At 38.2% G+C, this 24,384-nt stretch overlaps 1 protein-coding gene and 1 long non-coding RNA gene across 7 annotated transcripts in view; one reads left to right on the top strand and one right to left on the bottom strand.

Moving 5' to 3' along the window:
- Positions 1-69: 69 nt before the first annotated feature.
- Positions 70-23,514, top strand: LOC116841181. Of its 2 annotated transcripts, none has more exons than XR_004377511.1 (4): positions 70-221; positions 374-483; positions 11,219-11,306; positions 22,350-23,514. It is a non-coding gene; the product is annotated as an uncharacterized LOC116841181 (long non-coding RNA). The 2 variants fall into 2 exon arrangements; XR_004377512.1 differs by lacking the exon at positions 22,350-23,514 and adding an exon at positions 14,696-14,851.
- Positions 505-24,384, bottom strand: part of LOC116841178 (rootletin) — a 29,328-nt gene continuing 5,448 nt past the window's right edge. The window contains exons 1-16 of one of the 5 annotated variants that reach the window (XM_032808800.1): positions 20,346-20,392; positions 11,721-11,813; positions 9,693-9,914; positions 9,405-9,607; positions 8,917-9,301; positions 8,666-8,821; positions 8,288-8,590; positions 7,980-8,216; positions 7,760-7,896; positions 7,524-7,684; positions 7,299-7,429; positions 6,881-7,243; positions 6,440-6,799; positions 6,140-6,332; positions 3,374-6,063; positions 505-3,087 (exon numbers count right to left, since the gene is read on the bottom strand). In XM_032808800.1, coding sequence (XP_032664691.1) covers positions 2,803-3,087; positions 3,374-6,063; positions 6,140-6,332; positions 6,440-6,799; positions 6,881-7,243; positions 7,299-7,429; positions 7,524-7,684; positions 7,760-7,896; positions 7,980-8,216; positions 8,288-8,590; positions 8,666-8,821; positions 8,917-9,301; positions 9,405-9,607; positions 9,693-9,914; positions 11,721-11,771 — 5,877 coding nt within the window. In that variant the 5' untranslated portion in view covers positions 11,772-11,813; positions 20,346-20,392 and the 3' untranslated portion in view covers positions 505-2,802. Of the gene's footprint in view, positions 3,088-3,373; positions 6,064-6,139; positions 6,333-6,439; positions 6,800-6,880; positions 7,244-7,298; positions 7,430-7,523; positions 7,685-7,759; positions 7,897-7,979; positions 8,217-8,287; positions 8,591-8,665; positions 8,822-8,916; positions 9,302-9,404; positions 9,608-9,692; positions 9,915-10,125; positions 10,431-11,720; positions 11,814-12,099; positions 12,413-16,830; positions 16,937-20,345; positions 20,393-24,384 lie in introns of those variants that run through there. The other 4 variants (XM_032808798.1, XM_032808801.1, XM_032808799.1 and 1 more) reach the window with 4 other exon arrangements.

Genomic DNA, 24,384 nt, shown 5'->3' with positions numbered 1-24,384 from the left:
AATCACGTGTCGCCGCGCATGCGTCGAGTACGTGCTCGACTCGAGACACCGGCGCCGATCACTTCTACCTTCAGATCGCACTGGTTCACCCCAAGAGCGAGTTGAGATCCAAATTGTGGTCACAATTAAGTGGTTCAATGGCGAAAAGGCGCAATTCCACAAAAATACGAACGCCTCAGATCTCTCCGCAGTGAAAACTCGCGAAGATAAAGTTAGTTAAGGTAAGTGAGAATTTTTAACTTCGATTTTAATTTACTTTTCGCGAATCACCCTTGAGTGTTATTTGAAGTGAAGTATGCTGCAAATATATCGTATCAGTTTTTCTTGCTTTCGTTTCATATCACTTAATGTTTATAATAAAAATGGATTGCAGACGTTGTCGAGTGATTCGGTCGAGGACAGGCTACGTGCGATGGGAAGGACAGAGGGAAAATAAAGATATTCTATGGAAAAGACACGCAATACGAGCGCGTAGAAATAGCAGTAAGTGATATTTCATTTCAAACGTATAACTTATAAAGGCGCAAAGACTTTTTTTTTTTAACAACGGTACGTCTTCAAGATTTGCAATGCATATATTATATATAAGTATATATTTCTACAAATGTGTGAACATGAATAAAACGTACGATTTAACGATACGATATTACAATATACAACGTAATTTTCCTATATGATTTCGGACTCCATTTCGCATAAAAGCTCCACTTCGCTTTATAAATTTTAATGATTCAATTTTTAAACGTCATTAAAATTACACGTATAAAGTCAATGTATCGCGCGGGATGAAACGATGCTCGACTCATGAGCTGTGATAGATGTCTGATTAAAAAATATACAAAGTTTCTCAAGAGTACTTAACGAGATATTCTTTCAATTACAAAGACATAAACAGACCAACTGAAAAAAATTCTCAGTAATTAGTTTTCGACATTCTGATTTCAATGAACCTCGCGCTGTAGATGTATGAAGTTTAAACGATATTTCTTTAATTACTTTCAACCATCCTGTATCATAAGTCAGGCAGCTCAACCGAGGCAGGCTACGTGTAGTGCGTAGGACTGGATGTCTATATTCTTAATAATAAAGAACAGACACAGTCCACCATTTGTCATCTATGTCTGTACTTTTAATACTCACTAACAGCTTTTAATGCTCTGTTAGTAGCATACCGTTCTCTATACTTTATGTAAAATGGCTCAACGATGGCTCTGTATCTACCAGTTAATCGGAAGCATATCTCTACAATGCTCTTGTTTGCTGATTTTCTTTGGTCTCGGGACGAGACTAAACATAGCATTTTTTTTCATTTTCTGTTGCTGCCTACATTTTATAAGCACACTTCTCATTACACAAGTCACAAGCATACAAGCCTTACTTCTTCGATACATCTTTTCTTTCAACCCAATAAACACTGCAACTGACAGTAAGGAAGAATACATACTTTAGCAAAAAAGCAGAAGTCAATCAGAACTCACTCTGGTAGAAAAGAAGAAATTATCAATTGCCATCTGACTATCAGCACGTGTTCTGATATTATTCAACATATTCTTTCTTCTTAAAATAAATAAATTCGTAAATTTAAATTGACTAGTAACAACATTAATGGACGGATTATAGACTAGTACATGTTCAATTTGCGTTAACAAATTCGTTATAAATTTCGTTATTCAATTTTGTTAAATAATTATCTATATATATGTATGCTTTGGTAAATGAATGTTATGAATCGTATCCATGAATGAAATGATTTTCGTGCATTTTAATCATTGATTGGCTTTCTTCAGGTATGAATTCTTTTAACATTATATTAATATTATAATTTCTTACTCAGTGATGTAACTGTTACATACAATGCATGTTATATTGCACTTGCATTGTTGAGTGAAATTATAATATTGATGCACCGTTACTTTCAGTTGGTGTTTATTGGGAATTGTCTCTTAGACAAAATGAGATACGATATTATTCAACATATTTCTCTCATTTTAAAATAAATAAATTCGTAAATTTAAATTGACTAGTAACAACATTAATGGACAGATTATAGACTAGTACATGTTCAATTTGCGTTAACAATTTCGTTATAAATTTCGTTATTTAATTTCGTTAAATAATTATCTATATATATTTATGCTTTGGTAAATGAATGTTATGAATCGTATCCATGAATGAAATGATTTTCGTGCATTTTAATCATTGATTAATCAAGTTTGCTTTTGCACAATGATTTTCTCGCGATCGACAGGTGAGAATTCACGCGATGAAAGAAAATTGCAAAAACTGCTATTGATTCTTGCTAAATTTTCTTTGCTAAATGTAAGATTCACACACACCACGAGAATTTTCGCGCATCTCGTGCGTATCAATAAACCACAGGAAATACTTTCGGATCCTACGTCTCTTGATCATTGGAAGCATAAAAATTCGTATAAAAAAATTCGGTACAAATTCAATACGTTCGATGTAAAGATTGTGTATCAAACGAAATACCATCGTCGAAAAATCTGCAGAGAATCTCGTCTCTTAATCGTCAGATATCAAGAAGCGCTATTAATTCGTAGTTCGTCGTGATATAATTAATGACTCTACATGCTGTCTCTAATAACGATCTCGATGTGCAACCCTCGGGCCGTGCACCGAACGATATTCCCAATTGCGCTGTGGCGCATTATCGTATCGCGAATTCGCAAAAGGCATAACTTACGGCAAGTACTTATACACTTTCGTGAATATATAAGTACCGCTCGATATACATTGGCAGTTATTGCGGGAAATTCAGTCGGCGATCTACTTCCTGCGTTATTTGAGCTGCGACGGAGTGCTGGATCTGTCGTAAGACGGCGGTGGAGCGGGTAGCGCCAATGACGGCGGTAAGCTAGCGGTGCTCGTCAGAGTGGAGTCCAATTTTCGCGCCTCGTGCTCCAACAGTACCGCGTCCAACGATGGGTCCTGCGCTACAGTCCTCAATGAATCTCCCAACGCTTGTCGCAACTGCTGCATCTCTCTGCCAGCTCGCGAACTTCGTAAAACGTACAGTTGCCTACGCTTTATTTCCTGATTCAGTTGTTCTCGTAGCAATTGTATCTGCAAACGTACACGTTTTTATGATCTGACTCACATGAATTTGAGTGATATGATCAGTAGGTAAACCAGATAATCATTGGCAGTTCCTTTAATCATTGGCACTCTAGAAAAATGTGACTTTTCGTGCATTGCAGTTAAAGTTCTTGTAAGCGCTCTATAATTCCGAAAAAAATCTTCACAACTAAAACTGTGAACTGATGCCGCTGACTAAGAATGCCAATAATTGTGTGGTGTACACAATACATTATATCTTCTACTATGAAGATAATATAAGTAAAATACATACTTGATTCTCCAAACGCAACACCTGCTGACGATGGCTCTGCTCTCTCGCTTCCAGTAGCTTCTCCGCTTGCAGCTGCGCGGCCCTGATTCGTTCCAATTCTCCGCATCTGTCTCGATTTGTGTCCAGCAGGGAATGCGAGTGAACGTGCGCCGATTTCGCTCTTATCAGCTCCGCTTCCTTCTCCGCCAATTGCGTCTCCAATCTACGCACCTTCAATCTCAGTTCTCTATTCTCGTGTTCTAAGTTGTCGAGGCTGTAGCTCGTGCCTAGGAGTTCCATGTGCGCTTTCTCGGGACGTTCGTAGCTCTTGCTGCGAATAACGTTGGTCTTGGCCGATGCGACCTGACGCTCCAAGTTACGCTTGTCAGCTTCCAGCAGCTTCACCTTGTCATTCAGAGCGTCCACCTTTCCTCTCATCTCGCTTCTCTCTCTCTGAGCGGTTTGCAATTGGCGTAGCAACTCTTCGTCTTTACCCGGGCTGCCTTCCTGTGGCCAGCTAGACAATCTCAACTGCGATTCCAAAGCCGATCGCTGCACCTCGTTGTTCGCCAACTCGTTTTGTAGTCGCGCGTTCTGATCAGTCAACGACTGATTCGCGTGTCTCAAGTCGCTCAGGGACTGTTGAGCGGTCTCCAGACGTTCGGACAATACTCTGCGATCGTTCTCCGTGTTCGAGAGCTGTTTCTGCAGCTGCTTCAGCCTCTCGTTGTTATTCTGCGAAGAAGTGGTGACTTCCAGGATATTACGTTGCAATAGATTGATTTCACTCTTGAACTCGCTCTCTGTCGCCGACGCTTTTTCCAACGCCAGATTCAGCTGTTCTATGGTGGATTTCAAGGACGCGCAACGTTCTTCCAAGCTCACCATAGTACGACTCTGTGCATCCGCGCGGTCCTGCAGTTTCTGAACTTGCGCGTCTTTCTCTTGCAGCATCATCTGCAACCTCTGGAGATCCCCGTCCATGGACATTCTCTGTAACTCTAATTTAGTCGCGCGGGATTCGCTGCGGCCAACTTCTTCCTGAAGAGCGCGTTTCTCCGCTTCCAGTCTGTTTAACGCCTGCTTCATCTTTTCTAATTTGTCCTCGAACTGCGACTTCTCCTCAGTCTCCGTGCTAATTTTTAACTCGAGGATTGTAAGTTTCTCGTACAACTGCTCGCATTCTTCTGTCTTTTGTTGAAGCGCGTCCATCTGCGCTTGATAGCCAGTTTGCTTCTGAGTCAGCTTCGCCTCCACGGAGTTCTTTTCTTCCTGAAGCGTCCGAATGTTAGCTAGAAGACTGTTCACCTTGACATCCGTGTTGCTTTGATTCTCCTGCGACTCCGTCAATTGTTTTTTCATGCTACACAATTCCGTCTTATAATCGTCTCTCTCGCGTTCAATCTGAGCGACTTGCTGCATGAGCGATCGTACGCCTTTCCTCACGGTTTCGGGATCGACGTCCAGGATGACATCTCTACCGGTGTCACCGTGGTCCTGTGCGCGTGCCGGACTCCATCGCCGTGAAGGACTCATCAATTTGAACGGCATATTCACGCTCCCGTCCATCTGAATGCCGGCGATACGGCGTAACGTGGAGCCCACGCTACTCAACTTTTGCTCCACTTCCTTCTTCGAGGTTTCCAATTGCGACAATTGAGCGTCGAGGGCTCTCACTCTTCCCTCAGATCCGCCAAGACGCGCCTTCAGCTCCTGCAGTTGCTGCGTCGCGTCGGCCAGGCAAACTTCCAGATTGTGCTTCTGATCCTCCAACTTCCTCTCGCGGCAACGGCTATCCTCAAGACGCACCAGTAGCTCTTGCTCTCGGGCGCGCCACCTCTCGTCCTCCTCGTCCGCTCGCGTGCGCAATCGTCCCAGTTCCTGTCGCGTAACCTCCAAACTGTTGTCCAAGTCGACCACCTGTTTCTTCACCTGATGCAACTGTAGCTGTATTCGCTCTCTTTCCTCGGTTTCGTTGGCCAATCTCGACTGCAGCTCTTTCTCCTCGTTTTGCGCCTGAGCGTTGTTCTCGTGGCATTTCTGCAACTCATCCTGCGTGAAGCGAAGCTGTTGCTGTAGCTGCAGCACGTCGCGTTCCATATCGCGCACCTGCGTCTGCAGACGTGTTCTTTCGACGTCTATGGTCGTCTTGGCATCCTCCAACGCTGATATCTTCTGGTACAACTCTTCCAATGTTCTTCCTTGCTCTCTTCTTTCGCTCTCGATTCGCTTGACGTGTTCCCGCAACTCCTTGTTACTGTTGTTATACTTCTCTTTCTCGTACGTGGTATCCGCCAATTGCCTTCTCACATCCACTAATTCTTTACGCAGTGTCTCGTTGATGTTGTCGGCGTCCTTCAGTTTCCTGATAGTGTCGTGCAATTGATTCTGCAGCCCGTCCACTTTATCCTCCGCCATGTGCAGCTGAACTTGCAGTTCCTCGGCTTCTCTTTGTGTGGACTCGCGCTCCTTCCAGAGCTCCTCTATCTTCAGATCAAGTTTCATCTTCTCCTCGTCGGCTCTCAACTTCGTCTCGTCCAATTTCGTCCTGAGACGATTTAACTCGTCACGCAGCTGATTCGTATTGTTACGCTCTTGCTCGGCGCGCACCGCAGCATCCCTTTTAACGCGTTCCAAGTTATTCTTCTCTTCCTCTAATTCACGCATAATAGTTTCGAGTTTCTCCAGTAAAGCCTGTTGGTCATGATGAGCTGTAACAATTAATTAAAATACGAGCTTGATGTCTATTACAAATATGAATAAAGTTAACGAAGAACGTTCAATTACCTATATGGAGTGCCTGTTGTTTATCATTTTCAGCTCTAAGAAGCACCTCTTCGTGCTGCTTGCACAAATTCTCTATGTGTTGCTGCAACTCCTCGATTCTCTGTTGCAGTTGATTGGTCTCTTCATTCTTTTCTCCTTCCATTTGCAACAAAGACTGTTGCAAGCGTTTTTCTAAGCTTATCCTTACTTGTTCCTTGTGAAGAGAACAAAAGCAGATTAAGAATAGAAACATATTCGAAGCTGTAGAAAAATTATTTCTACAAGTAAAGAAGTAAAGAAGTAAAGTAAAGAAGTGAGTACCTTTTCGTCATTCACTTTCTTTATATTATCTTCAGATTGCTTCTTCATATTGGATATAATTTGTTGAAATTCTGCAACCTGATCGCCACTTTGTTGCGTGAGTGACTGTTTGATATCTTGCGCACGTTTCTCACTATTTTCTAATTCTTTCGTCAATCGCGTTATCTGTCCCTTCAAACTTTCCTGTTTTATCAATAATTCTTTCTGCTCTTTCTCTAATTGTGTCTTCTTCACGTGTGTAGCTTCTAAATTAGTTTGTGTGTCGAATAATACTCCTTCCAATGTTTCTTTCTCGGTGCGCATCGACGCAAGCTGCTCCTGCACTCTTTGAAATTCCTTGTCATTTGTTTCCAGAAGCACCTGCAGAAGTAAAATAAATCGTTATTATCATCTTTAATGGCAGTAACATATACTGGAAATGTTCGATATAATTATTCTTACTTGTTTCTCCTCATTATCTTTTACAAGATCCTCTAAATTTCTATTTATTCGCGCATTCATCTCGTTGGACTGCTCCAGCCTTTGTCTAATTCTCATAAGCTCCTCATTTAACGTTTCCTTCTTTCGCGCCAAAACTGATAATTGATTGCTTAAATCGCCGCGTTCACGAGTCACTTGACCCAGTTCTATCTCAACCTTTTCCTTTTCTATCTCAAGAAATTTAATTTTCTCGTTCAATGTGACTTTCTCGGATTCTATATCAAGTCGAGTTTGCTCTGCTTGTAACAATTCTTTTCTCAATGAATTTAAATCGCCTTGTTGATCGATGCACTGACTCGCGAGCTTATTTTTCTCGTCTGTTATCTACAACAAATCTATAATTAGTATCAGATATTTGGTTGATAATACAAAATGTTACTTTTTTCAAATCCTCTTGTAATCTCTGCTTATCCTGTTCGTGATTAGAGCACATTGCTTCCATTTTTATAAGAATTTCCTGCACATCTGACTTCTCCAGTAATATCCGTTCCAATTCCAATTCAAGATCACCTAAATTATTCATGTAACATTAACTACTTATTACGGATATAATTAACTACTTATTACGGATTATATCATATTTATGATTGATAAGCTGCAATACCTTTATTTTTTTCTATTTGAGAAATTAATCCGTCGGTTTCCAATTTCTGCTGCTCCAACATATCCTTGGCGAGATAAGTCTTACTTAAATCTTCTCGCAATGTCAGCAGTTCTTCTCTCATTTTACTGCATCTATCTTCCTCTGAACGTAAGCTCAATTCCCTGGAGATATCATTTTATATAATATTTATTGCGCAAGAGAAAAAAAAGAGAGTAGATAATCGTTAGTTTGTTTACCTTAAGTCAGCATCCTTCGATATTCTACTAAGTTCGTTTTGCAGATACAATTTCTCATCTTCCAAACTGTCGCACATTTTCTGCAACTTATTGTTTGTTTTTTGAAGTTTATCATAATCGTTATTAAGAGCTTCCACCTGTAAATATGCATTATCGGTATGTAATATAAATATGCACACTAACAATTATATCAGAATAATATAAATTTTTTAGGCCTTACCATACTATTAAGTTCTACCCTATTTTTGTCCAACGCGTTCTTCTCCAATCTCATAGTGTCGAGACCCTTCTGTAGCATTTCCTTCTCTTGATTCAGTTGGGTGCATTGCGAACGACATGTATCCAACTGAGAAATCAACTCTGCAACTCTTACGTTTAAGGACTTAGCATTCTCCTCCGCGGTGTCGCATTGTTTGCGCATCGCTAAAAGCTGCTCCTTGTTCATTTGTAGTTTTACCTTAATATGAAAAGCTTGTGAATAACTGATACTGATGATGACATATGATGTGTGGAAAATGTGTGATTTACCTGCAACTCGTGTATAGTCAATTGATACTTATGTAGGGCCGCTTGTACCGCGCTTATGGTACTTTCAGCAAAAGCTGGTATGGTGCTACTTCTCGCGCCTCTCTTCGGCGATCTTTGTGGAATTGGTCCGCTGGGTGATAGATGAATATGCGGAGGCGCCTGTTTAGCGTCGATATCCCGAGACTCAGCGTCCTGAATTACAGCATGTGCTATGTCTCTTAGAGCTGTTTGTAGAACTTCAATATCCTCCTGCATTCGCGCAGTTTGAGTGACTGCTGCTTCCGAAACACCGCATCTCTCTTCCTGCGTGTATCAAAATGCATATTATCGTGTATAGGTTTAGCCGAAATTAAGACACAGAATAGAAGTGATATTTACTAAATTGTGAATCTCTCGAATGAGTTGATTTATTCGGTCTTCTTTTGTACGAATTTCATGTTGAGCAGCGTCGTACTGTTGTTTGAGTGACGTGATTTCTGTTCTCAAGTCAGACATAGTGTGTCCTTCTTCTTGTTGTTGCATTTTCTGAGCCGGCTGAAGATAGAAGCGAGAGCGAACATGACGCAAAATATCGATAGATAGACATAGAAAGAAGTTTAGTTATCGGCATAATTCCATAATAATTTTACCGTAGATTGCATCGCACTTGCTTGCAGTCTCATGGTGAAGCTTGTACTATTACATGCCGATATGATATCATTAGACGACGAAGTGACTTTATTTCGCAGCTTAGACAGATCTCTCTCGGTGGCAGATTTCATTTCCGCAAATAATCGTTTAACAGATACAACATCACGCCAAAGGTTTAATAATCTGTTATGTTCAGAAGTGTAATATTCGTTGAACGCTTGCTCTTCTTCCTTCCATTCATCCTCTTTAATCGCCAATTCCTCGCGCAATATATCCCAATCGTTGCTTAGTTTCTGCAAATCGTTAGTCAGTGTCTCGTTCGTTTGGTGAGATTCTTCCAGCTGATCCTTCAGAGATGTATTTAACTGCAAAAGCTTTTCACATCTGCAACACAAAAATGTATATGTATGCGTATTTACATTACATCACAATTTTTAATATTAATCAAGAGATATTCACTATTATTCTAAATTGTACTTCTACATACTTCCGGCGTTCCTCTCCAAGTTTCTTTAAGGCAGTATCCAAATCATGAATTTGCTCCTCACGTAGGTCACGAAGTGTCTGATGAGCAGCATCTAATGCAGAAGTAGAAGATACAACAGCTGTTGGTTTGCTAGTAGTGTCACATGGAATTGTTTCTGCCATTTGATTTTCTAGTTCTGAACATCTTTGTTTATATTGCAAAACCTAAAACATCATTTGATTATTTCTTGTTCATTGTAAACAAATTTGTAGGTTGAACTTTTATATGTAAAATATCCACAATGCTTACTTTAGCTTGTAAACGTGAGACAAGAGCTGCTTGATGTTGCTGGGCTTGTCGATATGTATCTAAACGTCTTTTGTAGCTTGCAGCTTCCTCTTCCAGCCGGTGACGAAGTTCATAATTTTGTCTAACCAATGCATCAGGTGACAGATCTTCGTCACTGCTTTGCTCTTCTATGACACCTCCGCTGCGTGCAGAATCCATCTTTGTTCCACTGCCTCGTTCTGTCTATAAAAATACAAATTTTCTTAGAAAATCCATTATTAATGATTTTTACATCATAATCATGCATTATTCTGTTATAAAATCATATGTTTGAAAAAATATTTTAACTTACACATCTAATATACCATGAAATTTCACTTTTTTAATTCAATGTTAGACAATCTCTTATTTATAGAATTGTAAGTAGAAGATAAAATAGACATAAAGTTCTTACCAAGAAATCATTTTTACTTCATTGTTCATTTCCATTGTATGATTTTAAATCATTAATTTTTTTATATTGTTGATGATAATGATTCGACATATCTTCTATGTAATTTATATTACAGGATTATATTTTTAAAATATACATAATAATATACATAAGTATCATATCGACACAGAATGTGAATGGAAGGAAAGATGTGTATCGATTAAAAATATCACATTACACATTTTAAATTTGGTTAGGATTCTGTTTACTGTTTATTGCCGGTTGTCATGACATCGATGACGGAAATTTATCGAACTACTCCGCGAAATTTACATCGCACCTGACATTCCACATATGGCATACGATATCCAATAGGAGAACTCAGATTCTAGGTTTCTAGTTAGCTACAGTTTTATTTCTAGAAAACAAACTCTTCTATTGGACGTCAGATGTTGGGCGCAATGTGAATCCTCAAATCTATTTTATAAGCACAGAAAGTGTAACACAGTACACTTTCACAGTACAGAACAGACCCGTTGCATTATGGGATCTTCGAATATTATTACACTCGGAAACTACTTTGATAATCGAATAATTTTAGTAAGTCTTTATAATAATCAATAAATTTGGCAGAAATAGCGGATAAGCTATATAAAGAGAGGGTAATCAATGAGTTATTGACAATACTAATAGTTCATTAATTAAAATCAACAAAAGGTTACAAGCCTATAGGCTTATATGGTTCTAACCTTTCCAATAACGGATTGTTTATTTGTATATCTAATAATAATTACGACAATACATGAAAGAAAGTTGTGAAATTAAATTCTTAATTAATGTAACTTGCGACTTTACGAATGCGACTCAAGTAATGTGTACATTAAAGTTAAATCCATTTTAGACATTTTCGTGTTCAAAGTATGATTCAACCACCTTCAATTTGTATAATGAGCGATAAAGATGAAATGATATTTTCAGTACGAAAGTGTTTAAGACAAACTTAGAAACCTAAGAATTATGTTAAAAATTTGAAGTTATTCGTGTAAATAAAAAGTCAATAATATTAATTCGTAATGCACAATTATTACCTCTTTTTTTTAATTTTCTCTTACAGAAGCGGACAATAATTTTCCGGGACCTGCCAATGACTTCTGACCTTTTCTACCTATCCCATTCCTTCTTTTTTCTCCAAATGTTAAAAGGTAAGCATTACTTTGTATTCAAAAATTGAAATTTAAAGAATTCAATTTAATTTTTTAATTCTTCAGCTAATTTGTTTCAATTCAATAATTTTTTGCACTGCTTGGGTCACTTTCCAATCGTTGGCATAATGTCGGCTAAATTCAAAATCCAATACTTTACCAAATGCTAATCATTAGTTAACCAGCATGACAACCCGATCCAGTATTTTTTCGCAACGTCGAACCATCATCAAAAGCATTGGGCAGCCGCTATAGATTCAACTAGAATCCGTCGTTAAGATTAACAATTTTTTTGTGCTGCTCGGATAAACCGTTTGGATTTCGAGGTTTACGTTCCATTAGTTTTCTTTGTCAAGTGGTTATTTCGCATAATTTTTATCGATACTCGCGATTTTTTGCAACATTGTTTCTTACCTCCTTGGCTTTGCTGGAAGCTCTGAGAAACGGTGGCCGCCGCCTTTCCATCTGTCCTCGTGCCGATAATTGTGAAGTTCCTTTAGAAACTGGCTGTAACGTACATGTAACTCCGTTTAATAACATAACATAAGGGATTAGTGCAAAGACAAATCAGATATCAGTCAATCATTGCACTCGCATGCATACAATTACTTCTGTTAAACATAATTTTTTTCAGTTAATGATACTTAATTATTTACATGAAAAATACGTAATTTCTTCATTATCGAATGTGATTTCGCATTTTCAGAGTTAACTTTCAAAAAAAATATTATTTTAAGATTCAGCGTATTTTTACACGGTATCTGTATTATAATATGCAATTAACATATCTTACCCAATTTCCAACGGATCGACATCGCGTTTATCAGCACAATTAACTTACAGAGACAATAATCTGTTTTTCGTTGGGAATAATTTACGAGCAGATTAAAACCCATTAAGTATTAAAACAACCACGACGCTAATCTACATCCGCGTCGAGCGCAGCTTTTTTTCTCTCTCGTTCGTAGATCTTTGTCGCCGTAATAGCTGAACTCGTGGCCCCTCGCTGGACGTTTCAACATGTTCAATAGTTACGATAGGTCAGCTTGTTTGTTAATCACGGCGCGAGGACTCTTCGACATTTCAGCGTGACACCGAAATACGCCGCTATCGTCGCCGCCGCGAAGACGAAACAAATCCGCATAATAAGATTCTAAACACGCACTGTCCGTGTTTTGTCTCGCGGCGCATAATCTGCTAATATATAATAGCAAAACATCAATTAACGATCATAATCGTGCTCGCGACGTCGGATCGCGTCATGTCGTGTATCTCTATAGAGGATCTAGGACGAAAGATTTTGCTCTGCGAATATCAAAATATGCATCGTAATTAAACTTCTTTTTCTATTTGAAATTAAATTTTTTGGTTTCCCATCGCGGAACTCTGGTCGATGACATCATATGGAGAACAGTTGAATGGAAAACAATAAAATGATATCTCTGTGGTCGCAATTGAAAATATTTATCTGAACACTCAGCTGTACATACCAAAACTTCGTTATGATAACTGAAAACAATTGACTGAGTAGGAATCTTCTGCACTTGGAAAAGAATACTTGAAAATATATTTGTAGGTTATAAAGTTTGTTTCACAGAAGTAAATTTTATATTCTAAAAATAAATTCTCAAATATCTTTTTCTCAATGTACGACAGAATTTTCCATCTAGTCTTTATTATTACCAGATAACGGAAAATTCAGTCACGTTAATGGAATTGATTTTTTTTTTTCGAGATGTAGGAGCGAGGAAATACAAGCTAAAAGTCGTCGCAAAATATGTTGAAATAAAAAGATATCTCCATAAACCGACACTTGCAATCGATCGGCAAATAATTCGAACACTTTCTCTTGTGATCTAAATCGATAAATTAACATAAAATTAACGTGACATGCAATCTACCCCTTAGCTTAGTTTCCACATGATTCTATCACGTTAATTTTACAGTTGTTTATTGATTATTGAAACAAAAGGAAATTCTTCGAGCTTTTATAGTTGTATTCGATTGCAAGTCATTTTGTGAACATATCATTTGCTTTCAACATATTTTGCGAGAACTCTTAGCGTGCATTTTTATTGTCATAAATCGAGTCCACTGGCCGCGGTGAGGAAGCAGGAGCTTTAAAGAATTCCAACATCATCCATTCGAACATCGAGAAAAAAATAGATCGAGGCGAGTCTTGTCTCGTCTCGGGCGCGCGCGAAACGCGCGATAAATGGACGTTAAGTCGCGTAAGGGGAAAGAGTCGACAGATTGGTCGTTCGGGGCGGAAGGCGAGGGGCAGAAACTTATTAACGCGCGGTGGTAATCGGCCCGCGGGCGAAAACGAGCGAATTAACGCGGCTGGATCACGTGGGGGCCGGTATAATTACGGGCGATGAAACATTCGGTCATTACCACAACGTTATCATCGGTGAGCGGCACTCCGGTGTATCTGCGCTTACGGGGCCTTATCAGCGGGCGCGATTTAAGCGCGAGTCGCGAATTACAAGCGTGTGTCGTGACCGTTGGGCGATTTTGCCGTTAGATAATTGCCGTGTCGGCGGCAATGTCGTTTATCGAGGCACGATAAACGCAATCGTCGCGGTGTTACTCTCGCGCAGGAAGAAAAACACATCGTCTCTTTCTCTTTTTGACGCGCATCTCTCGAAAAAAATTGTATACGGGCGGGTTATCATAATTAAATTACGACGATAGCGATTCGCGCACGCGATCGCCGGTAAATATATACACAAGTATAATGCACAATCGGCCGTCTTATTATTATTTCTTTATCTTAACCGTTTTGGGGTGCAAACACACATCGCGAGATAGCATCCCTCGGATAATAAAATAAGATCAGCAAACATTTTACCGAGTTTCTTCTGCGCTCTCTCCGCTCGTGACGAATCTGACTCGCGCTTTATTATCGCACTTTCTTGTGTGCAGATAGGACAACGGTGATTGAAGATACGTACGATTCTTGAGTCAAATAAATTGATTCTGTCGCGTCACAACGTGAATAATCAAGATATTCAAACAAATATAATCTTATTTTAATCGAAGAAAAATATTTAAAAATTTATTTGTGGGATACAAAGTTTGTTCCTGTGAAACAAACGCGTATCGATTTCTTCATATTTAAATATAAATTACATTAAAATATAAATTTTATTTCTGTGAAATAAATCTTATATCCTACAAATAAATTTTCTAGTTACTTTTTTATCCAGTGTCTTACTTGTCGCGTTTCTCATAAACATATTCCCCTTGATTTAAAAGGGGGAAAGTTAAATTTATCTAATAGATTTCCGAATATTAGAATAGAAATAATCTTTCGGTGAAAGTTTCGCATAGAATATCGGACTACAGGAAATGGCACCTTGCAGCTGCAGTTCTTTCTTTTTTAGGTGGCCAATTGGACCATTCGGCATTCGGATAACGTGTACACTCAGTTGCATTGATGCTATACTATTCACTAGATTGATAATCACTAGAAAATTTCAACCAGCCATGTCCGTTTATACACTGAGAGAAAAATTATCTTAAAATCAACAAATATTTCCTTGGTGGGTGCCATTAACATATTTACTTAAATCTACATTCTCTTTACTTAAATCAAATATTGTTTACTTGATTTAAATAAACAATATTTGATTTAAGTAAAGAGAATATAGATTTAAGTAAATATGTTAATGGCACCCACCAAGGAAATATTTGTTAATTTTAAGATAATTTTTCTCTCAGTGTAGCTGATCGGTTTTCATGACTGTGGATTCATCAGGCAAGCGGGAATGTGTCGAAACAGAAGTGACATTTGGACATTTCATACATACGTGTTTTTGTCAGAAGATTACTCGCTCACGTGTAATGCGCAATCAGTAGAAGAAGAGTAAGAATGTTAAAAAAGGTAAGTAAGAAGTTAATATATACAAAAAGTTATACTTATTAAATTATTAAATTATTATTAACTCGTATGGAACGTCAACCTGTCAAAATGTCACTTTGACATATATCTGTTTTGACACGTTCCCACTTGCCGGATGAATCAAGAGTCATGAAAAACGATCAGCAAGAAACGGACACGGTTGAAACTTTCTAGTGACTATTGATCTGGTGAATGGTATAGCGTCAATGCAACTGAGTGTACGTTACAGGCGATCGTTCGACGCGATATGCTTATTACTTCATCAACGATCAGTGATTATTCACTTGAATGTTGCGCGTATCGACTTCTCGCGATGCGAAGCGTCGAAATCGCCGACCCGCACCTGCGGTTCACCTCATGACGCCTGTTAGTCCAGCTGCGAGATTCTCATGAGCCGACTCGGTAACTGCACGCAATCGGTCGCGAAAATGAACGGTCGCCGTGGTCCGACCGCGTCGTAAATCTCGCCAAGTTCGATCTCCTGCACAATTAAACGTTGATAAGAAAACCAACAAGAGCCAACGTAATCGATATTTTGCGACATCTTATTGTCGACATCTTGAGTTTTTATCTACGTTTTTGATTGTGCACTTGAAAGCTTGATAATTTATTCTGTATTTTTTTCTACATTTCATATTATCACAGTGACTTTTTTTCAAATGAAAAAGTCAAAATAGGGAAATCAATAAAGTAGCCGCAATTTTGGTGTTATTTTTGTAAGGGATTGCCATTTTTAAAAGAATTTCTCCTAGAAGAGTTTCCTTAAATTTACGTGACTTGACTTGAAATTGCTTCTTAACTTCCTCATTAATTTTCTTGTTTTGTCTTTTTTATTTGAAATACCACTCTATTTACGTAATTAACCTTCGGATAGAATAAATCGAATACGGTGTATACATTTCTTTAGCATATTCTTAATTATTTTTGACCAGCAATTAAGTTCTTACGTAATCATTGGATATCAACGCGATTAGCGTGTTAAAAGTTGCTCTCTGTTAAAGGTTGAATTATTTTCACACCGTTGAATCGTAGTTCTTTTCATGAAAATTGCAATGAGTCTCAAGTTCGATGTAACCAACTTCTCAACTGTATCACGGCTCCCCGTGTGACTTTTAATTCCTGTTCTTGTATGTGCATTGCATACACTCGGCCGCTCATAAAAGGCGCCTCCGCGCCGCAAATTGAAAGTCTCTTAACGCCATTTCGTGCATTCAACTTGTAATAGAAGCGAGAGACATGAGAGCGACAATGAGGCGATATTGATAATCGCGCGGAGTTCCGCGGCGAAAACTGCAAATCGCGGAGTGAACACGCGAGTTTTATTCAAGCCAGCAGGCCCAGCAGGGCAAAGTTCAGTCCGGGGGTGGTTGACGTTCCGAATGGCGCGAAGAGTGCGGTGGCGTGTTGCCGCGATTCACAATAGCACATCTAGTCATCGTGAAGACATCAAGTCGCACGAAGAGAGAAAGAAAAACAGAGAGAGGGAAAGAGAGAGAGAGAGAGAGAGAGAGAGAGAGAAGGAAAGACAGAGAGAGAGAGACAGAGAGACAGAGAGGAGGTTTTCGTACGCGGAAGTCAAGTCGCGGGTATATTCGGCGGTGATATCCTGGCGGATACCTGGCTGGGCATATATCGATTGGTGCCATTCAGTGCCTGGTAGTGACTCCGAGCTTCTTCTACTTCCATTCGCCCTCAGATGTCAGATACCGGAAGCCCTTCGTAGGGAAGACAGAAACTAGACACCGGCCGACTCACGCCGTTCTTGAAGCTCAAACACTTCGCTCGGAAGGAACGAGATCCGATTTCCCCGCGGGAGGATGGAAGAAAGTATCCCCCCCCCCTCAAAAAAAAAGGATTGGCAGAAATGGCGACGTGAAATTGAACCGTCTCGTCTGCGATTCGCGCAGCGACTATATTTAATTTTGCTGCTGTCAGCGCGATATCTTGGAATCTGCAATAAATAACTCGGAATATCGCTTGGATAAAGCGTTCCTTGCATAAGAAGCATTAGAGCATTCGATTCTCATGAAGAGGATCGGGGAATGTTTGCGCTAAAATCGAAGTTTATACAGAATTATCACAAAGTCTTGATATTAATGAGCTTAATAAGCATGACATCAAATTGATTACGACCAGTCGATTCTCTGTTCACCGAATCTCGATTCCAATCCAACTACCACTTTTGATTTTTTTTACAACTATTATTAAGCGCACTAATTAAAAATTACAGCTGTTATATTGACCGGTTAATTAAAATATTAAATAACAAATATTTATTTGGTGAGTGTGTACTATAATAAGATATTTACTTATATTAACATATAAAATATCTTTCAAATAAAAAAATATATATTTTCTTAAAACCTCAAAAATACCTCAGCTTTTTGTGAAGGCAATTATTTACTCCATTTAAAGAAAAGAATTTAAATTTAAATAAATATGTTATATATATAAATAAATATGTTATATAATAAATATTTTCTATTTTTAGATAGTTTTTTATCCTAGTCTACAAACTACACTGAAAGAAAAAAATAGTTGGAATAATTATAATTTCACTATATTTTATAGTTCGTTTTAGCCTCAAACATATATTTATAATTCATCTAAACATGAAGATATAGTAGAATGAACACAGATTTATAGTTACCATCTTATTACTCTATATATATGATAAAGCACGCTTTGGGAATATAGTTACATGTATCTATATTTGCCAAATATTCCAATTGTATTGACTATATAAAATAGTTAATTTCTCTTTCAATATTTGTTACCTTACTATATTTTTTTATTTCAAATAATTATAATTTGTGGTAAAAATTTTACACGGGTTAGTTATACTATGCTTATATTGTAAATATTATAAATATTATGGTAACATTTACTATAAAATTTATATTCCTAACTATAATCTTTTTACTATGCCATTATAGTTCCAAATATCATACATTTTTCTCTCAGTGTAGATAACTGGTTGGAATCAATCTGATTAGGATAAATTTCTAACTCAGGGAAGTTGGAAATGCGCAATTTACATTGTTCTTCGATTCTCGTGATATTGTTGATCGATGCCGTTGATATTTGATGTTGTTCATAACTGATCTTTTTTTGTTTTCGCGTCCTCTATCAACCTCTATTTCTCTATTTATTAATGTACATGTTTAAAGTCCAAGATTGCAGATATGTAGTTATCCAATATTAAATAATAAACAATCGCGTTCATTCCCGCCTTAGACGCGTCGCGCAGCACGTAGTTTAATGGTGGACTTTGAGATTGACTTTGAATGACTTCAGATAATTTGCATTTGTCAGAAGTGACAAATGAAGTGTGGACATGTCAAACTCAAAGTACAAATCTTCACATGTTCGCAATATCAATGGCGACCCAGACTGGAAGACAAAAAGAGAGAGGAAAGAGAGCGTCTACATTATTACGCATCGTCGTACGATAGCGTATCTTGTAGGCAATAGTATTTTTTGCAACTTTTTTACGAAAATATCCGGTTTTGAAGTCCGTTATACGCAGTTTTCGTGTTAGCTGTGATAGTCATGTCGGAAGGCCGTCTCTCTCGAGATAAAACATAAATTTTGTTTATCCGACATACATTTCTTACGCATTAAGGAGCAACGGTTGCTTCTCGGGTAGATTTTCAGGTGAGCGGAGAGTCAAGGGAATTCATGTAATAATTGATAGAATAAGCTCTAACTAGAATGAAACTTGATTAATGAAACCTGGAATTTAAACTTAGAATTCAAAGAATAAAAAGGCGCAACAGGAAAGTCCAAAAGACTTAACAGGAAAGTAGTTTTAAAAAGAACTTTTTATCGTAACTGATTTTTTACTTGCAAAATCGTTAAATTCGCGCTATCGTTATCACGGCTTTCACGAAATTATACGGTTTCGTGAGAAAATGGCAGGAAGTCATATCTGGATTCATCTTATCTTGTCTGTCTATATACTCGCTTTTAATAATTTTATCAATAAAAACAAATTTTATCACGCAAAATCGTATACTATATAACAGTAGCAAAAATCATTCTAACTAAAATCAACACGTCACTTGAATTTATTCACTTACAACGAAGAATTAACATAAAATTGCGAGCTGCTAAAAAATTTACTCGGCTACTCTCAAATCCGTCTTTTTTCTCTTCTTCAATTACAATATTTATTTTTTTATTTTACTGAAACTACAAGTGAAAATATCTCTACACGGAGAAAATATTTCAGTAAAAGTTATAACAAAATTTCTACAATTTTAGACTAGAATCATAACCAAAATTACCATATATTTGTTTGAAAACGTGATGCACGTTTGACTTTTTACTATGAAATGATTGTAATTACTTGAATGTATACCAGATGAATCGTTTCATATTTCTTACAGCAATTTATAGCAAAATTTCAACACACAGTTCAGCTTTCAAGATAAACATTGTACAGATAAATTAATTTCAACGTAATCTTTACCACTATATTTTTTCCGTGTACACTCTATAAAAGGAACATTTTGCGATTCCTTTTTCTCTGCTTCTCTCACACTGAGAGAAAAAAATAGTTGGAATAACTATAATCTCACTATATTTTATAGTTCGTTTTGGCTTCAAACATATATTTATAGTTCATCTAAACATGAAGATATAGTAGAATGAACGCAGATTTATAGTCACCATCTTATTACTCTATATATATGGTAAAGTACCTTTTGGGAATATAGTTACATGTACCTATATTTGCCAAATATTCCAATTGTATTGACTATATAAAATAGTTAATTTCTCTTACCATTCAATATTTGCCACCTTACCATATTTTTTATTTCAAATAATTATAATTCTTGGTAAAAATTTTACACGGGTCAGTTATACTATACTTATATTGTAAATATTACAAATATTATGGTAACATTTATTATAAAAATTATATTCCTAACTATAATATTTTTACTATGCCATTATAATTCCAAATATCATACATTTTTCTCTCAGTGCATAACAAGCACATAAACAAAACGCCAATTGAACCCGGTCCCCTCTAAGAAAATTCGCGCAAGCGAGCTAGGAGGTAGAAATCGAGATGTACGTCGCTCGGAGAGGAAAAATACTCGTCAACCGCAACCTCTTGTTACCTCTCCTTGTAGTTCGTCGTCTAATCAGCACGCGGACGGCCGGAGGATGGAAATTCCTCCGCGAGAGGAGGATCAGGCCGGATCGGGCCGGACGGACGTCTGTCTCGGTATATAAGTGTATAAGTTTTTGCAGACTATGGCTCCGTGGGTCAACGAGACCATATCGCCTTTATCCTCTTTCTCTCGACTTTCTCGCTTCATCCCGATGACGATAAGGAGAGACCGACACCACGAGTCGTGGGGAAACGCTCGCACGCACGCGTGCGGCTTTTTAACGGATTGTAGGGGAGTCTGTATTAATTTATTTTTTCTCCTTTCCCCTTCCGCGCTTCCTTCCTCTCCCGCCTCGGCAGCCAGAACAAAGTCGAGAATTCATGCAGGTCGCGATACCGTATACGCGTGCTGAGAAGTTCCGCGCCACGGAGACGACGTTGAAAGGTCGGCGCCGCGCGAAAGTCACGTAGCCTGTTGCGTCGTACGAAATTTATGATGCAAACGGTGTGCGAATTTCGGCGATGACGGACATATCGATTGAACGCGAGGGATATATAAGCGCGTGATAAGAAGAAACGCGGCCGATCGCAGTCCACGACTATCGGCCGTGGCGTGAGGGAATTCGCGCCGACGAATATTCGCGGCCACGTGGTCCTTCGCGAGAGGGGAATGTTCGCCCTCGACCACGTGCAGTGAGTCCAGATACGACTTCCTGCCATTTTCTCACGAAACGTATAATTTCGTGGAAGCCGCGATAATGACGATAGCGCGAATTCAACGATTTTGCAAGCAAAAAAACCAATTACGATAAAAACAAGTTCTTTTTAAAACTACTTTCCTGTTAGGTCTTTTGAACTTTCCTGTTGCGCCTTTTTATTCTTTGAATTCTAAGTTCAAATTTCAACTTTCATTCTAGTTAGAACTTATTCTATATACAGTATCGCGACTGAATTCACCATCTAAACAGATATAATCCCAAGTAGGAATTTACTACTGGCATCAAAGTGGCCCAGTACCGATTTATGGTAAACGTTACTGGCATAGTACCAGATGCCAGTACGAGTTAGGTATTGGTGTGATACTGGGATGATAGAAAATGACAGTATCGGAAAACAGTACTGTCACAATACCGAAAATCAGTACTGTACCGCTATAAAAAAAATATTGATTCCTAGCACTGGGGAAGTATTTATTCCCAATACTGGGCCAGTATCGATTCCTAGTAATTTTTATTACTTGTACAATTGTTAACATCATATATAGTATGGAAAGAAAGATCAGACCATGGCCGGGGCTGCTCTCGTACCTACACAGGTTTATTTTTAATAGTCATATGAGGAAAAAATGTTCCGGGCGACGGCTGGAATCGAACTCGAGTCTTCCGCTTGTCAGGCAAGCGTTCTTACCATTGAGCTATCTACACTGAGAGAAAAAAATAGTTAGAATAACTATAATCTCGCAATATTTTATAGTTCGTTTTGGCCTCAAACATATATTTATAGTTCATCTAAACATAAAGATATAGCAAAATTAAAACAGATTTATAGTCACCATCTTATTACTCTATGTATGTAGTAAAGCCCCCTTTGGGAATATAGTTACATGTATCTATATTTTCAAAATATTTTAAATGTATTCACTATATAAAATAGTTAATTTCTCTTACCATTCAATATTTGAAACCTTACTATATTTTTTATTTCAAATGATTATAATTCTTGATAAAAGTTTTACATGGAGTTATACTATGCTTATATTGTAAATATTACAAACATTATGGTGACATTTACTATAAAAAAGATATTCCTAACTATAATCTTTTTACTATGCCATTATATTGGGTGGATCCATATATTCGTTCGGTTTTTGTTAGTAGTGCAAATTTTTTCCGAATATCTCCGGTTCTAGTTGCCTAATCGGGCAATCCAAATATGTTTTGGAAAGGTGACAGTCCGCTCTTTTCATCTGTCAAATTTGGTTTCATTGGCATTAGTTTTGTTTGTGCTACAGGCCTGTGAACATGTCGGAGAATAAGGTGCATTTTCGGCATATTTTGCTTTACTACTTCAAGAAAGGCAAGCGAGCTGCAGAGGCCCACTGAAAGATATGCGGCGTATACGGGGACGATGCCTTAACAGAACGTGTCGCTCAGAAATGGTTTGCCAAATTTCGTTCCGGAGATACGAGTCTTGAAGATGGACCCCGCAACGGTCGGCCCACCGAGGTTGATTCGAATGATATCAAGGCACTGGTTGAGCAAGACCGGACGCTAAAGATGTGAGAGATTGCGGAGACACTTAAAATAGGTTATGGAACCGTTCAAAGGCATTTGCAACAGCTTGGCTACGTGTCCCGCCTCGATGTTTGGGTGCCGCACAAGCTGACCGAGCTGACCTGGCCAACCGCATATCCATCTACAATTCACTTCTGAAGCGGCACGAAAGCGACCCGTTTCTCAAACGAATAGTGACTGGCGACGAAAAGTGGATCATCTACGACAACATAGTGCGCAAAAGATCATGGGGAACCGCTGGCGAGCCGCCGAATGCCACCCCGAAAGCCGGCCTGCATTCGAAGAAGATTTTGCTATCCATATGGTGGGATCATCGTGGTGTGCTGTTTTACGAGCTGCTTTCTCAGGGAAAAACGATCGATCCGAAGGTCTACTGCACGCAGCTAACGAAATTGAATCAAGCATTGCGACAGAAACGTCCAGAACTGGTCAATCGCAAAGGTGTCATATTCCACCATGACAACGCCAGACCCCACACCGCAATAATCACTCAGCAAAAATTAGTGCAACTTGGCTGGGATGTTTTGCCCCACCCACCGTATTCACCAGACCTTGCGCCATCCGACTACCACTTGTTCCGGTCCCTGCAAAACTCCCTCAACGGGAAATCGTTCGCTGATCAGACAGCTGTGAAAACGTACCTCGACCGGTTTTTCGCCTCTAAGCCCCAGACTTTCTATGAGAGCGGAATAATGAAATTGTTGGAAAGATGGCAAGAGGTCATCAACAAAAACGCAGAATATATCATTGATTAAAATTCATCCTTTGTATGAAAAAAACTTGTTTCATTTTAGCCTTCAAAAACCGAACGAATGGATCCACCCAATAGTTCCAAATATCATACATTTTTCTCTCAGTGTACAAACAGTACCAATAATATAGCTTTTTTAATATTGGACCAGTACCGAAAACGACATACATTTTTCGGTAACGCCCCAGTATACGTACGGTACGACTATCCAGTAGCTAACCTTAGTACGGAGCCAGTATCAATAATACAGCTTTTTTTTATATTAGACTCAGTACTGAGCCAGTACCAAAACCGGACATCCGCTTTTCGGTGTCGATCCAGTATCGGGCCATGTTTCCGTACTGGCGAAACGTATACGATTCCTACTTGGGATTTTACTCTTGCGGAGTGCTCACGTCCTCAAAAGGATTCTTCGAAAACCAAAGGATAAATATTCCAACATTCAAAAATGAAAGAACCCTAGTTGCGAAGTGCTATTTCCTTTACACTGAGAGAAAAAAATAGTTGGAATAACTATAATCTCACTATATTTTATAGTTCGTTTTGGCCTCAAACATATTTTTATAGTTCATCTAAACATGAAGATATAGTAGAATGAACACAGATTTATAGTTATCATCTGATTACTTTATATATATGGTAAAGCATCTTTTGAGAGTATAGTTACATGTACCTATATTTGCAAAATATTTCAATTGTATTGACTATATAAAATAGTTAATTTCTCTTACCATTCAATATTTACTATATTTGCTATATACTTGCTATATTTTTTATTTCAAATAATTATAATTCTTGGTAAAAATTTTACACAGGTCAGTTATACTATGCTTATATTGTAAATATTACAAATATTATGGTAACATTTACTATAAAAACTATATTCCTAACTATAATCTTTTTACTATGCCATTATAGTTCCAAATATCATATATTTTTCTCTCAGTGTAAATGTAGGACAACAGGAGAGTCTCTATTTTGTTCAAATGCATTTTGACGTA

The sequence above is a fragment of the Odontomachus brunneus genome, unplaced genomic scaffold, assembly GCF_010583005.1.
Source record: "Odontomachus brunneus isolate Ranch 3 - 2012 unplaced genomic scaffold, Obru_v1 Obru_scaffold_013, whole genome shotgun sequence".
Classification (NCBI taxonomy): Eukaryota; Metazoa; Arthropoda; class Insecta; order Hymenoptera; family Formicidae; genus Odontomachus; species Odontomachus brunneus.
The sequence above is the reverse complement of the archived record's forward strand: the minus strand, read 5'-3'. Positions and strand labels throughout refer to the sequence as shown.